We start from the raw sequence: 16,559 nt of genomic DNA, 5'->3' as shown, positions 1-16,559 counted from the left end.
TTTTCTTTTATAGTATATATTGAGATATAGCACCAAGGCTACACAACACAGGAATTTCATATTTTACCATTGTATAAAGCAATTATTTAGCTACAAAATGGTATATGTAACTTTGTATTTAGATGGAATGAAACAGAAAAAAAATGGGATGAGCAAAATTATCAAAAGCAAAATTTTCTTTAGCGGGAGTAGTGCAAACCAGCGATCACAAAAGTTTTTTTTCAAATCCTCACCATCCGGTTATTTTTCGAGTATTTTGGGTGACTTTGCTGTAATTGGGAAGCTAAATGATTGTTAATGACTGGGTAAGCATCAAAAATGGCCTATGAGATGTTTAAATGCCCTTGCATTGAGAGGGAAGATAAAAAAAAAAAAAAACGAATAAACGTAAAATAATTGACTGTAGTAAGTAAGATGTTGCACAAACACATTTGAATATAATTTTGTTGCAAAGCTCAAGTCTTTAGCTTTACAATAGTATAAAAATTTTGGTAATTACGAGAAAATAAAGTGGAGAAAAAAATTGTCAAGCGTACGTATATGAAAAGTCAAGTTTAGCCGCTGGCTCGGCTGAAAACACGCAATGTAGAAATTTTTTTCAAATCCTTACCATACGGTTATTTTACGAGTAATTTTGAGTGATTTTGCTGTCATTGTGAAGGTAAATGATTATAAATTACAGGGTGAGCATCAAAAATGGTCTATGAGATGTCTAAATGCCCTTGCATTGAGAGGGAAGATAAAAAAAATAAAAAAAAACGAATAAACGTAAAATAATTGACTGTAGTAAGTAAGATGTTGCACAAACACATCTGAATATAATTTTGTTGTAAAGCCCAAGTCATTAGCTTTACAATAGTATAAAAACTTTGGTAATTACAAGAAAATAAAGTGGAGAAAAATATTGTCAAGTGTACGTATATGAAAAGTCAAGTTTAGCCGCTGGCTTGGCCCAAAACACGCTATGTAGAAATTTTTTTTCAAATCCTTACCATACGGTTATTTTACGAGTAATTTGAGTGATTTTGCTGTCATTGTGAAGGTACATGATTGTAAATTACAGTGTGAGCATCAAAAATGGCCTATGAGATGTCTAAATGCCCTTGCATTGAGAGGGAAGATAAAAATAAAGAAAAAAAAACAAATAATTTGTGTAATGGCTAGTTACTCATGCATAACTATATACCACGTACGCGTACGTGGTTGGGGGTTAAAGGCTGAGTTTTGCTACACGTACAGGTACGTGCTTTGGAGGCGAGAGGGTTAAAGTGTAGTGTCTTAGTTAATGAAAGATTGTATGTTTTGCTTGCTACTTATAGTTTTTAATTGTTTTGATGCATAATGATGACAATAATGATTTTTTGTTTTCTAGGAAAAATGTTAGTATCAGCTGGTTACCTTTTAGAAAAGATGGTAGGTGGCCCCGGTGGCAGAGGTTCCCGAGGTCGTGGGTGGAAGTCAAGTTATGCTTATGAAGCCATTGCACTAACTAGAGAAGGGCAGCATGCATTAATGAATCCAAAGTAAGTAGCTTAATTCATAGCAAAGGTAGATACAGTACTTTTACTTTTTATTTGTGTAATTTTGATAATGGTGTTGTAGTTTTATTTATTATAAGTTTAACTCGGTATTGTGAATATATCTGAAGTTAAACAACTATTATGAATACAGAAGTACAAAAATTTAACATGAACTAATATAATGCTACAGAGAATGAATAATGTATAGTGCATAAGTTGTAAAATTAAGTACAGGTTCACAATCCCTTATCCAAAACTCTTGGGGCCAACTGTGTTTTGATTTTAGGATTTTTTCAGATATCCAAACTGAAGCTTGCTCCCCAGTTGGATCTGGGCCAGCACCCTATAGTCAGACAATACTACTTAACCCTTAAACGCCTGTTGGGCGTTTTAAACGTCGTCAAAAATTGTCTGTCGAATGCCGAGTGGACGTTGCAAACGTCGACTGAAAATCCTTTTTTTAAATATTTGCGGAAAAATAATTATAGGCCTAGTTTGCGGAAGATTTCAAATCACGCGCCTTGGCGGATGCTGGGAGTTCACGGATCCAGGTGTTGTGTTGTTTTTGAGCGTCACCCAGACGCACATGCGCGAATTCCCTCCTACTCACGCCAGATAGCATCAGCGTCGGACCTTGCGGGAGCGATATTTTGATGCAGACGTGTTTTGCAGAACTTTGGCGAGTGTTCGCGTATTCGAATACAGTCAGTAAAATGACAGTGTTATTGAAATTATTTTTTTTTTTTTATTTAAATACAACTGTGCCATTTGAATTTTGCAAATGGAAACTTGGCGTAACAGCCAAACTGGGGCCAACAATTCACACCCAAACATTCTGGCAGCCTACCAAGTAACTTGGGGTGACTTAGCTGAGCTGTTGGCACACCAGGCAAACCTTATGACTGCTGCTCTGCCCTCTGCAAAAATGTTTTGGAATTTAGAATTTTGGATACAGGATTGTAAACCTGTATTATTTTCGGAAATATAATATTACTATAGTGAATGTTACTATAATGAACTCCAGGTGGTTTGAGATGTATGTTCATAAAAGATTTTCAGGCCTTCTGTAGGGTAGTGTTTTGCTGATGCTGGGCCCAACTAATAAACTTTCTTTGAAAAGTAAAAATAAATTTCAGCAAATAGAAATGTAAATTGCTAGTCTGTAATGCTTTAAAAATAGAATCTACTTGTAAGTATGCACATACATTACTCATTCAACGTCATTATTTATATGTCAGCTTTTCCCTGTGTAGGGTTAGAAGTAAAATGAATTCTCTCTACTTTTGTCTATCCTATGCTCTTTTGCCTAAATTCTTATCAGTTCTAGGTCCATATTATCCAACTCCGCACACAAACCCAATAACTTGTGAAAGATGTAACATCCCAGTAACAATCAAACACATCTTGATTGACTGTCCCAGATGGCATCATGAAAGAAAGACTTATTTACAAAATAAATCAATAAAGGATATTCTAGCAGAAGGTAATAACTTTTCAATTAATAATATCATTCTTTTCCTAAACAAAATTAAATTGATAAGTAAAATATAATCTCCTTTTTTTTTTTTTTTTTTTTTCTCTAGATTGTTTTTCTAACTCCCCCTTTTTTTATTATTTATTTATTTAGTTAACTACTTAATTTTTTATGTACTCTTTCCCCATTCTTTTCCCAGCCCGAGAAGAACCTAAAAGAGTTCAGAGGTCTGGTTAAACAAATCATTTATAACTAACTAACACTTTCTCTGTGATTTCATGAGTCTTCCTACAGGTCATCTTGTCACTTTTACATCTACTACTTTCATGTTATTTTTGTCATAAAATGACTCAAGAAAATAGACTGTAACTATTGTAAATCTGACATACAAAGTACATGGAAATTAAGTTGATTTGTAATTGGAAAATGTCTTATCTAATAAAAAAATTAATTTTCATTAATTTATATTTTCAAGACAAGCTTGGTAGTATAGATTTACACACATGCATCTGGCATGCATTATTTCTTTCTGCAACTTCTTACCATGGAGTTTAGTACAGTCACCATCTTACTTCCGAACATTCGGAGATACGAACAGACGGGGTCACAAGTTAAAATTGTGTTTGGAGTGCTCCCGTTTGTCACCTGTAAGTTCAAATTTTGTTCTGCGCTCCTGTTCTGCTAATAAGAATTTTTTTCAAAGAACAGAATACAGGGAGGACGAAAAACCTGTTCCTTGAACCCCTTCCCTGATTATCCTGAGTATTTTCGTGATTAACTACTATGTATTCCTCTTAGAAGCTTGAGAATGCTCATTCATACTCGTAAAATATTCCTGCTTATTTTTATCTTCCCGATTTAACTTATTCTTTGATGAATTCACATTTTCTATATTTCCTCTCCCCATAGGAAACGTTTAGTATTTTTGTCAAGAGATGGCTGTGTGTGCATTGTTTACTTTGTGAACTTCCAATGTCAGATGCTGCTCCTGCAAAATTCTCTCCAAGTTCATAACATTCAAAACATGGAAAAATACTACATTTTGAATGTTGCAGAGTCAAAATTTATTTTCTTCTTTTTACCTTTTTAGCATCCAAAGTAATTCTTTATAACACTGCATGATTTAAAAATACAGTGAAAATAGTATGGAATGTAAACATCAACAAAGATTAGGCACTACATATTAAAAACCAACTTATGAACAATTCAAGAAGCGAACTGCCGTCTGAAACGTAACTCGTTCGTAATTTGGGTAGTGACTGTATTTACACTAACTAAATGTTGCCTAGGGAGAATAGACATTCTCCGACAGTTAAGGTTTCTTGACCAAAGAATTTTAAGAAACTGAGGCTCCTCTTTTTTTGTTTTCACCTTGGGAAATATCAGAGATATGATTTATTAATAATTTCATATAGAAATAAAAAAAAATCTTACTGTCTGTTGCTCCTATTTTCCATTGATTTATTCTGTATACTATATTGATATTTTTCATTTTTTTCTGAGAAGTTTTTGAAAAAATGTACATACATTGTGCAAGCCACTTTCATTGTTTAATACTGCCTAAGAGAAAATAGTCTGTTAAGTGAATTTGCGTTATTTATGTTTGTAACTGTTTTTGTTTGTTGACTGTTGAGTGAATTTGCATTATTTACGCAGCTGTAAGATATGTTTAAAGCCATCAGCAACAATGATGGAGGAGTTGCGGTACATTGTAAAGATGGTTCGACCTACTGTCAGCAGTGTTGATTCTAAATCTACGAGTGCCCACAGAACTTTCAATCCTAGGTAATGTTTCACTAGTTCCTTTGGTATTATTATTGAAATTTTGTGCAGTTGATGTATGATGCAACCTTTATTTATTGAGGACATAATAACAGAAATAGAAGTAGTATGCTTAAAATGAAAAGTTAGTTTGTGTATGGAGATAGCTATTTGAAATTTTGTTCTCCCTGAACACATGCATTGTTTTTGTATGACTGAATATATTTTTAAAACAAAAGACTTATATAGGAGTCGGGTTTTATTAGTGAATATGTAAAAATAAAAAAAATATTCAAATATATGTTGCTCCATTTTTGTGATATTTTTATGATTTTCCAGTGACTACTTGAGGCCAGATAAGAAAGTTTTGGGGCCCATGGAAAGAAATATTTCTAGCCGTCAAACAGTGGAGAAAGTTAAAGAGCCTACAGACCCAAGGGAAGAAAAATTAAAGGTATGGTGTCAAATACAGTATTCACTAACATATAAATTATTTAACCCCTTCAGAGTTTACAGGTAGTTTTCACTCACGTCATTGCATTTGTATGTCTTATATGTGATGAACAGTGACATAATGGATACAGATATAATTTAATACGTAAGTGAATATTGATTTTACCATTCATAATATTTGGGCTCCTAAATTGGAAAAAAGTAAAATCTACACATATCTCATCGGAAATTAAAAAATTTATAGTGAGTGATTAGCAGATAGGTTGTGACAATTATGCACTGGCAGAAGTCTGCACTTTACTTGGTATGGTCATTTTTGTTTTGTTTATTTACTTTTTGTGTTATTTTATCGTAGCTACTGTTCATAAAAATTTTTAATCTACTTTAAGTTCTTTTTTGCTTCTTTTCCAAATTTTCTGATTGTCTGTTTTCTTGTATTATTCGCTTGATACCCTAAATGTTTGTTCTATTTTTTAATGCAAATTGTAATTATTACCATTAATCCCCAAGGAAAATGTTCATATTTTTAAAATTTTGTTTTGAAATTACAGGTTGAACTATACAAGTCACTATTAGAATTACGTAACCAGCTTGGAGAGGAGATTGATTCATGCCATATTTGGTGGCCACGAACAGAGTTCTTCTTCTTGTGACAGAGCAAAGACCTACAACGCTTAAGGCGCTGAGAAAGGGTTAGTGTAATTGAATCTCAAAGGGTATAAAGCACACTACATGTACTGTACTAGTTGAAAAATGTTGAGAAAACCTTTAAAAGCTATTGAATGTTAATTTTGACAGCATTGTTGCCAACTTTCACATTTGTTTATACACAGAACAAACCTGGGTCTTAACATTAGGGGTAAATCACCTGGCGCCAGCTGAAACTGGTAAAAATAAAACTTTACAGGCAGTCCCCGGTTATCAGTGGGGGTTCCGTTCTGATGGCATGGCAATAAGCAGAAATCTGCGATTTTCGGCGCTGAAAATTGCCAATTTTCATTGCTAGACAAGCCCTGTAAAACCAGATCGCTGATAATCGGGGACTGCCTTTAATTGTATATGCAAGGAATTGGTGGCCTCTGGCATCTGTCACGAATGAGGTGGGTGACACCACCGACCCAAGCTTGATCTCATGACATCTACACACCTGCCCTCTACAATTAGCGCACATGGTACGTGCATCCTAGCAAAGTTTAGTTAGCCTAACCTTGCAGCCTTCACTACAGTAGTGAAAGCTGGAAGAACTGAGATCAGACATAACTATCAAAAGACCTAAATTGACTGACGAAAACCAAAACAACAGCTTGAACTACAAGAAAGTGGAATACTTCACCGACTTGCAGCAAACGTGAAATAACTGGTGAAACAGGCAGGATTGCGGAGACTGACATGTTGTCGGTAGCACAGCATAACATAGAATGAAGCCGTTGGCTATGAGTGGCTTTGCTGCGAATTATGAAATTAGGAATGTTGGTGCGAGCATAATTGTTAGCTAAGTAATTACTTGGTAAGTTTATATAAAACTTTATTTTATTATAAAAATGTCATTTTTGACAGTGTTGTTGTCAACTTTCTCGATTTTGCTTGTTTAATTTGTGTTAAGAAATGCAAGTTATGTAGGTGCATAAGGAAAAGAAATGAGTTTCTCTAGTCTAGTATTGAAAAATATGCTTAACAGAGTTTGATCCTTTACCTGAAAAGAGTTTTAATCCTTTAACGTAATACTTGTTGTACATGCACAACAAAGTAACTCAGACTTTATTACCACTGTAGTCATGATGTAGTTTAGTTCTTTTAAATTAGGGTTGTGTAATTTCAGTGTCAGACCTATTGCTTTACCTGTGCTAGCTGTCCGGAACAGTGTGATGTTAGCTGAGTATAGTCATTAGTTGAAACATGGAAGCGAGAGACAACTACGTCTGTATCCATGAACTGGTGACACACGTCCGTGAGAAGAAGCTGACGAAGGTGAAAAGGCTCTTGGCTTCTCAGAAGTCGAAGCGACAGAGTCTTTGATCCTCTGCCTAACTCGAGTATGAGCAGGGGAGACGAAGATGATGGCGACAAAGATGATGAAGAGGGTGAAGAAGAAGAAGAAGGAATGGAGGCGTATGCCTTTTCTTCAAAGAAAGACTGCCGTATCTCTCTCGAAAAACAGAGTCCAGTCTGTCCTTCACAGTCTGTACAAAAGCATCTGATGGGCCGGCAACTGCAGATGATGATGTCATGGCAGCAGCCAGTTGTGATGTCATGGGAGCAGTTGGAGGAAATGACATTACAGATACTGTCGTCACAGGAGAGACGATGCAGGGAGTGACGTCATGGAAGCAGACGGAGTTTACCTCCGAGTTGGTGGAATTGCTGCGGGCAAGGGAAACGTCGACCCAGGATGATGCGTAGGTAGTACTGATGGCATTCCGGTAGATGGCATCACACAAGACCCAAAGAAGTGGAGGCCGGGTCGGGCGGGGGGCCAAATTCTACGGGAGTTGACACTTGTAAGAGTGAAAACGAAACGCAACAACAGGCCTTCCAGAGAGGGTACCCCAAGGAGGCCCAAATAGACAACATCTTTTGTGCATCGGAGCCTGAGACAAAGGAATGATGGTGCTGCCTCCTCTCTCCCTGAAGGGGCAATAACCCCCACCCCCCCGGAGAGAGACGGGGCAGCATTATACATAAAATCACCATGACTAACTCGTGATGCTTCCAAAGACGAATCAGTGGAAGAAAAGGAAGGAGAAAAGGCATAAATGGATGATGAAGCAGTTGGAATAGGTCTGGATGAAGGGAAAGTAGAAGCGTCCATTTGAGGAGGAGGAAATCCTTCCCAAGATGGAAGCTCCAACTTCCTTTTGTGTTCCTTCATCTTGCAGAACTTCTTCCACTACTCTGCAGGCCAAGAATGACATTCCGGGCACGGATTGGTGTTATTACAAAAATTAGAGTGACACCTACTGCAAGAAGAATGGGGGTCTGTCAGAGGAAGCCATGAAGCACGAACATGGGAACCCTGGAACGCCTGGACCATACATGACACTCACAGGACTCTTAGTTTGATTAGAGGAAACCATGATTAAACGACGATACACACACACACACACACACACAACACAACCAGTAGGAAGATATCACAGGCTTAGGACAAAAGCCAGCTTGCTGAAAGGAGAGCAAAAGTGAACGTCCATTCTCCAAGGTGGTTGAAGAAAGACTGAATATGTCACGAGGTTCTAAGTTAAGTATACCTTAGTTTTACCAGACCACTGAGCTGATTAACAGCTCTCCTAGGGCTGGCCCGAAGGATTAGATGTATTTAACGTGGTAAGAACCAGTTGGTTACTTAGCAACGGGACCTACAGCTTATTGTGGAATCCGAACCACATTATAGAGAGAAATGAATTTCTATCACCAGAAATAAATTCCTCTAACTCTTCATTAGCCGGCCGGAGAGTCAAACTCGGGCCTAGCGAGTGCTAGGCCACAACTCTACCAACTCACCCAAGGAATAGCTAAATAGCTGGGTCTCTGACCTGCTTCCACTTCATTTACATTTTGGATGCCAGGTGCCACAGATTCCTTGCACATACAATTTTTTCAAAAATTCACCATAAATCGAAATATTGTGCTAGATACTTCCAATTTGTTGCAAAATGAAGGTAAATGATTGCATATTACTAGAATGTAAGAGTTTTAGCTTACAATTGCGTTTTTTGGCCATTTCAGTCGAGTCAAAGTTGACCGAAGGTTGAAATTTGGCACTTATCGTGATTTATATGAAAATATTTCCAAACTGATAAAAGCTACAACCATGGGTTATTTTTTGTTGTACTTTACATGAAATTGCGCACATTTTCATATATAAAACTTTATGTAACGGCTAATATAAACGGTGCAAAAATCACGACAAAATGACGAAAGAATTTCTGAAATTTTTGGCGAGTTACCGCTGGACGTAAGGAAAAAGTTTTTCAAAAATTCACCATAAATCAAAATATTGTGCTAGAGACTTCCAATTTGTTGCAAAATGAAGGTAAATGATTGAATATTACTAGCATGTAAGAATTTTAGCTTACAATTGTGTTTTTCGATCATTTCGGTCGAGTCAAAGTTGACCGAAGGTTGAAGTTTTTTGTAGTCAACGTACGGTACGTCCGCTCGTCACCCGACAGACAATTTTAGTCGACTTACGATACGTCCAGTCGGCGTTTAAGGGTTAAAAACTAAGAAAGTGTAAGGGATTGAGTTTTGACGAAATGCTAATTGGGTTGCTGGAGTTAATGTGTAAAGGAAGATTACAACTATGAATTTCAAATTGCATGGATAGGTACAGTTTACATTTAGAAATACATACAAAGGCTTGCTTATTGAGAAATATACCAAAGTTTGAAGTCACATGCAGGAACTTGGGAGTGACTGCAGGTCAGGGGAGTACAGTATAAGTATGTATTTGATTAAAAAAATTACCAAATACACTTAATATATCCTATCCTAAACTTCCCTTAACCTAACCTAACCTAACCTAGGGCACCATGCCCTGACTTCCAGTTATGCCCAGATTATGGTATGGTCCTCCTAATTACAGGTATTGCCCTACTTACGATGGGGTTAGGTTCCAAAAAACCCATCGTTTGTTGAAAAAATCGTATCTCGAATATGGCCTACCCTACACTAGGGTAATCAGTACCATCTATACATATATGGTAGCCTAGCCTACACTACACAGTATACTCTATACATATACGGTATAGTAATTATTATTGTCAGCTAATTCTGCCGGTTCAATTCAGATTGACGTATGATAATTCATTGTAAAGAGATACTGAATAACAAATAAGGCTTAGCCTACACTTTGGTATATCATATACGGTAGCCTAGCCTACATTATACTGTACTCTATTTTCACATATTAACACCATATTATACAAATATCAAAATAACGAATGTGCACCTTTTCCAGGGATCTTTTAAAATGTTATGCTTTACTACACTGTATCCAATTGTATATATTCGTATTGCTTTTGCACTATAAATTACGATCAAATGTTTTGGTTTGGGAATCGATCACGCGGTGTTTATTTCACCGCATTTAACTCAGTTCAGAAGTGTTTTTAAGTCGAAATATAACTTAAATATGTCTCATTGTGAAATTAATTTAGCTAAATTTTTTTTTTTTTTTTTTTTTTTTTTTTTTTTAATAGATGACGTTGGCGGCTGGCTGTTTGGGGGCATGTTTGTTTTGTGTAAAAAAATCAAGATTCCTTTTGATATTTTCTCTTGATTTCATCATAATACAGCTTTACGTATTTATCTTTTATCAGTGTGAAAACAGCAGTAATATGTGTTCTTTCATGCCCAGTAGTTTTGATTAAAATACTTTCTCTCCAGTTTTATTTATGGTCAAGTTTCATCCATGTTGCCAGTGCACGATAATTTATAGTCATTAGAGCTTGAACATTGTTTTTTCAGTTTCAGTTACAACTTGCAGCTTAAATTTACTGTAGCAGTATATTTCCTTGCCGATCTTTTCTCCAAAGCGGATAAGGGTATAATATAAAAATATATCAGTCCTATTGTAAAGCAGAACAGTTGTTATCTGATTCAGTTATTAGCAAAACAATAGTTTCTCGTTCGGTTGTTTATGGCTGTATGCATTTTCGCTAGAGTATAACGTTACTAACAATACTTTTATCATTCTCTTACTTTTTTAACTAGAAGATGGAATAAAGAGTCGGAGGAAAAGAAGGTGGTCTATTGTAAGCTGGTCTCTCTTGCTGCCTGATTGTATGCTGTTACCTGCATCTGCGCGAAATTTAAAAATATTTTCTAAATTTTGTTGTATCGGTATTAATTGCTAACCCCATCGTAAACTCGTATTATCGTAAGATGAATTATTGTAACTCGAGCACTACCCGTATTAGCTGAATTGTTGGGACTACAGAATTTCAAACTAGGCATAAAGGTGTGTTTTTTTTTTTTTAAGAAGCTCACTTAGATCTCATTTCACTGTTTACAGTACAGCAATTAGTTTTCCAATTCGTTTTTCTTTGTATTTTAGTTTCTAGTGTATTCTTTACTTCTTATTTTCCTTTCTCTGCCAGCTTCCTTTCCCAGTTTGAGGCTTTGGCATATAAAATTTTGCCTTTCCAGATATAAAAAATATACAATATAGGCCTATTGGATTTCAAAGTACAGTGCCATTGTTCCAATAAGACACATGTATAAAAAAATTAAACACAAGTAATAAGGCCTGGGTGTGAAAATGAGACCTTTTAAAAACAACTGTCTTCAGAAGATGAACCCTATTCATGTGGAACAAGCCCACAGGGGCCATTGGCTTGAAATTCAAGCTGCCAAAGAGTATGGTCATTAGGAAGAAGCAGGGATGTAAAGGGATATACAGAAAGAAGAGATCTTACTTATTAAAAAAAATAATTAATAAATAGATTAAAATGTATTAAAATGCAAGAAGAATAGTATGCAAGGAGAATAGTATTAGGTTAGCAATGCATTACATCTTTGCTTGAGCTTTTGAAGTTTCAGTTGCATGACATCCTCAGGGAGACTGTTCCACAGTCCAACTGTGTGAGGAATAAAGGATCTGCAGAACTGTGAAGTTCTACAGTGAGGCACATTTACTGTATATTGATGCTGCTGCTCAGCAAATCTGGTTGCTCTGGGCAGGAAAAGAGGATCAGGGATCAATTGAGAATGTGAAAGATCTCTGTTGAAATGCATCTTATGGAAAATTGACAAACAAGAGAGCATCCTTTTGATGGTCCAAGTCATAATTGTAACTATTAGGAAACAGAAACCTGCTACCACAGATCACTATTTAAAAGAGATAAATCTCTGGCAGAAGCAGACATCCATATCTGAGAACAGTATTCTAGTAAAGGAATGACAAATTACCTAAAACAAGTTGCATTTATTTTATCATTGTTATAAATATATGAGGCCTTTTGTACAATTCTTAACTTTCTTGCATTATTTGCTTACACTTTCATTAGATGTTTCTCAAAAGTAAGATGTGAGTGAGTCAAAAGTTACACCTAGAGTAGTTGAAGCTTCAGACTCGCTCAGCAGAGTCCCACCGATTTGGAGGGGAGGATGGGGTGGCAAATCTGTATGAGATCTGGTAATCAATAGTGTTTTCGTTTACTGGAGTTCGCCCTCATACTCCAGTGACTACACCATTCACTAATCTGGTCCATGTCCTAAATGAGACTTAGGGCAGCTTCATTTCTCATAAGTGGAGACTTTACTACACCCACAAGTGCAGCGTCATCGGCATACTGAAAGATCTTGTTTCCCAGGCCTACGAACATATCACTTTAAAAGCTTTAGTGATGAAGATGACACATAATTCATATAAATGTCATGAACTGATGTAGTTATTTTTTCCCTGTATTTATTTTTTCCCTGCAGCTATTTCAGTTCACTAAGCCATCTAATGAATATTTGTGACATTAAGTAAAGGTATCTCCACAGGATAGTACTCCAACTTTTTATTTATTTATTGCTATTTGAAGTTGACATCACTCTATTTAAGGTAGTACAGCATAAGTAAATGAAGAGGCTTATTACATATTTTCAGTTGAGGGCTTGGTTGAAGCAAAAGTCCAGAAGTTTGGTCCAGCAATTGTAAGTCATGTGAAGTCATTCTGCCTCAAGCATAATATCACATTCAATGAAGGCAATGATGATCCTGAAGAAGTTTCAGATAAGGTGAGGTTAATCATGAATACTCAAAAGGTAAGGTTTAAACTACTCTTTTATAGAATTGGTTTGAGATTGATAAAGTTATACATGATAAAGTACTACCATTCGTGTAGCATTTGCTTGATGTCAGTACACTAGATGCATTGAAATTCTGGTTATATGAAAATGTTAAGAGCACCTTCCTAAAACATAAACATAACTTCATTTAAAACTTCAATTTATGTGGTGTTTTGGGTTTAGAATAGTCATGGAGTGTGATCATTCATGTCAATTTTTGAATAATTTCCAACTCACAACACAAGTTTTTTGAAGTAATATATCAAAATAATCTTTACAACAAATATCTAATTGTCATGAAAAACATGAAAAAACAAAACTACCTAATTTGCTACTGTTTTTGAGTGACCAAGAGTTTTAGAAACAGTTTCAAAAACAATACAAAATTTAAAGAATCTGTGTTTTATTTTATGTTATTTCAGAGATTAAAACTTAGTTGAAATGAAAATTGAGTTGCTATATGTGAATCATGCTTTCTAGGCAGTTATACATGGAAATGTGCACCAAATCATAAGGAAAAGTTGCGGATTATGGTATATGGACACCTGGGAAATTTCGAAAGACAAAAAAGGGATTTTGACAAAGGAAAAATCTATTTCTGAGGAAGGTCCCGTGTCACCCGGTGAAATTCCATTACAGCACGAATTTCTAGGTATAAAATGCTAGATATACCAGAGAAAAAGAGCTTTCAGGAAAGCTGGGGTTACTACCCCCAGTCGAGCGTCTTCTAGGAAGACGTCGGTATAAGGAAGGGTGAGTGAAATACCACTACCACGGAAACATACTCGAAAGATCTCTCCTTATCAAAACCCCCGGAACAGAGCGGTGAGCCGTTACAGCCCCTACACTCAACACCCGCCAGGACGGCGACACCAGCGCCACCTACCTCATTCCATGCTAGCACTAACCCCAGACTTGGCATGTGCAAGAAAAAAGGGGTGGGGGAGCCATAGGTGAGTCAGGGAGGGTCACCGGGTGACACGGGACCTTCCTCAGAAATAGATTTTTCCTTTGTCAAAATCCCTTTTCTGAGTCCAGTCCCGTGTCAGCCGGTGAAATAGTGACAGAGAATCATGCCAAGGCTGCAAACTACGAGGAAACTGGGTAATCTGAAGAAAAAAACATAAATCACAAAAGCAGTTTAATGAGGGAATCTCTTACATGTGAGAAAAACACTAAACCTAGGGTACATCAAAGACTTAAGACTAGAAAGACAAGGGGAGGTCCCCGGCACGACAGGGAAGGGTTCCCCAAAACCACTTAACGTCGTTAAAGAACAAAATTACACGAAATTGGATAGGTACAATGGTGTACACAACTCAAACGGTATATACAATCTTAAAACTACACACGCAAACTTAAGTTAAACACATAAGAGATCAACCAAACCGTAATTAAAACATACAGTGTATATACAGACAACTGGGGTACATGGTGCAAATAAAAACCGCCCAGTACCCCACAAGAAAACATTATGGTAACATGTCAGATTACAGTTTCCACTCAACAGAGACAAAATACATCAATATGAGGAGCAAGGCAGTGAGGCATAATCAACCAGGAGGACAAGCAGAGAAGCAAATGAGGCAGGCGGGGGGGGGGGGAAAGGAGGAAAAGGATATGATTGGTTAAGGTGGGGAGATGACACTTCCCACAGCTATGGTAGAAAATTTCAGGGCTTCGAGCGATTTTAGATAGTGGCGTTTAAACACTAGGGGTGATTTCCAACCCGTATATTTAGCCAACTCTGAGAAATCCATATTATGAAAGTAATTAATGGAAGTAGCAACTGCTCGAATATCATGAACCTTAGGAACTGAATCTGGGTTGGCTTGTTTAATAAAATATAGAATTTGTTGTCTTATACCATTCAGTGAAAGAGTACCACCTTTCTCCCTGATAAAAAGAGGACCCGACTTACTCTGTGGAGTTCTTAAAAGGTAAGATTTAAGTGTATGAAATGGGCATAAAGACTGGTCTTGTAGAAGGGGCACCACCTTCCAAGGAGACCACCTGTCTTGTGGGTCTTCGTTTTTGGCTAAGAATTTAGGATCAGGGGAAAGGAGGACCTCTCCGGAAGGGAGGAAGTTCACAAAATGATCACCCCTAGTGAGAGCTGACAGCTCTGAGATTCTAGCACCTGAGGCCAAGCTAATCAGAAATAAGGTTTTTCTTAACAGATCCTGATAAGAGCATTGAAAGTTATCTATCTCTGATGCTAACTTAAGGACGTCATTGAGAAACCACGTAACGGAATGTGGGCGTGTTACGGGCCTCAGACGAGCGCATGCTCTGGGAATGGATGAAAAATAGGAGTCTGTAAGGTCGATTTTAAAGCCGTACAGGAATACTTTCTTTAGGGCTGACTTGGTTGTGGTAATAGTAGCTGGAGCAAGGCCTTTTTCAAACTGTGATCTAAAGAAAGAGACTCCTAAATTAGTCGTCATAACCTTGGCTTCAGATGCTTTTAGGAAGGAGGCTAATTTTTTGACTGCTGAATCATACTGTCTAAGAGTAGAATCTCTTTTATCTGACTCAAGAAATAGAGTGTTGACAGGGTCAATGTTTGCTCCTTTTTGGGCTGCGAATTTTATAAAGTCCATAATGCTAGGGCATTCTGAATTCTTGAGGAAGCTGACACAGTCTTGGTTTGTACTGTCTGGGTCAGTATGGGCTTGGGAATCGAAGACTCCGCAGTCCTAGTTCCTGAAGAAGAGGGAACCAATTGCTCTTCGGCCAGTAGGGGCTACTAGGGCTAGTTGACCTTTGAATGTCCTGAGTTTGTGTAATACTTTCAACAGTAAATTTATTGGAGGGAATAGGTAAATTTTCTCCCACTTGTTCCAATCTATTGTCATTGCATCCGTGGCGTATGCCTGAGGGTCCAGGTTGGGGCCACATAACAGGGAGCTTGAAGTTGCTTTCTGTCGCGAACAGATCCACTTGGAGACCCGAACCTGGCGGCAAATCCATTCGAAAGATTCCGTGTCCAGGGACCACTCCGTCTCCAACGGAGTCGTTCTGGACAGGGAATCCGCCACCACGTTCGCACCCCGCAAGGTGGGTGGCTGACAGGTGCCAGTCGTGCTTGTTCGCCAGGGAGAAGATAGCAACCATTACTTGGTTTACTCGACCTGATTTGGAGCCGCCCTGTTGATGCAATGAACTACCACTGCGCTGTCCAATACCAACCTGATATGAATCCGGTTGGGGGGGTGGATTTTCTTTAGAGTCAGAAAGACCGCCATAGCTTCCAGGGTGTTTATATGGAACTGCTGAAACATTGTGGACCAAGTTCCCTGTACTTTTTGTTTTGGGGAATATCCCCCCCCAGCTGCTTAGGGAAGCGTCTGTATGGACAACTAATGCCGGAGGGGGAAACTGAAGCGGAACTGACTTGGAGAGGCCCTTGACAGAGGTCCAAGGCCGCAGTCTTGTTTTCAAGATTCGAGGGATGGAGGAGACCCTGTCTCTGAGCTTGACATTGGCTCGACTCCGCCACACTCTGTTTATGTCTTTGAGTTTTGCTTTTAAGAGCAGGTCTGTCACTGAGGCAAATTGAAGGGACCCAAGGA

At 37.6% G+C, this 16,559-nt stretch overlaps 1 protein-coding gene across 1 annotated transcript in view; it reads left to right on the top strand.

Moving 5' to 3' along the window:
* Positions 1-16,559, top strand: part of LOC136852524 (ATP-dependent DNA helicase RecQ-like) — a 155,207-nt gene that overhangs the window by 122,689 nt on the left and 15,959 nt on the right. The window contains 6 exon segments of the mRNA XM_067127235.1: positions 1,373-1,523; positions 4,651-4,779; positions 5,095-5,209; positions 5,760-5,811; positions 5,814-5,900; positions 12,803-12,960. Coding sequence (XP_066983336.1) covers positions 1,373-1,523; positions 4,651-4,779; positions 5,095-5,209; positions 5,760-5,811; positions 5,814-5,900; positions 12,803-12,960 — 692 coding nt within the window.

Source organism: Macrobrachium rosenbergii, chromosome 25 (assembly GCF_040412425.1).
Source record: "Macrobrachium rosenbergii isolate ZJJX-2024 chromosome 25, ASM4041242v1, whole genome shotgun sequence".
Classification (NCBI taxonomy): Eukaryota; Metazoa; Arthropoda; class Malacostraca; order Decapoda; family Palaemonidae; genus Macrobrachium; species Macrobrachium rosenbergii.
Note: the sequence above shows the minus strand (reverse complement) of the source record. Positions and strands in the feature narration are given on the sequence as shown.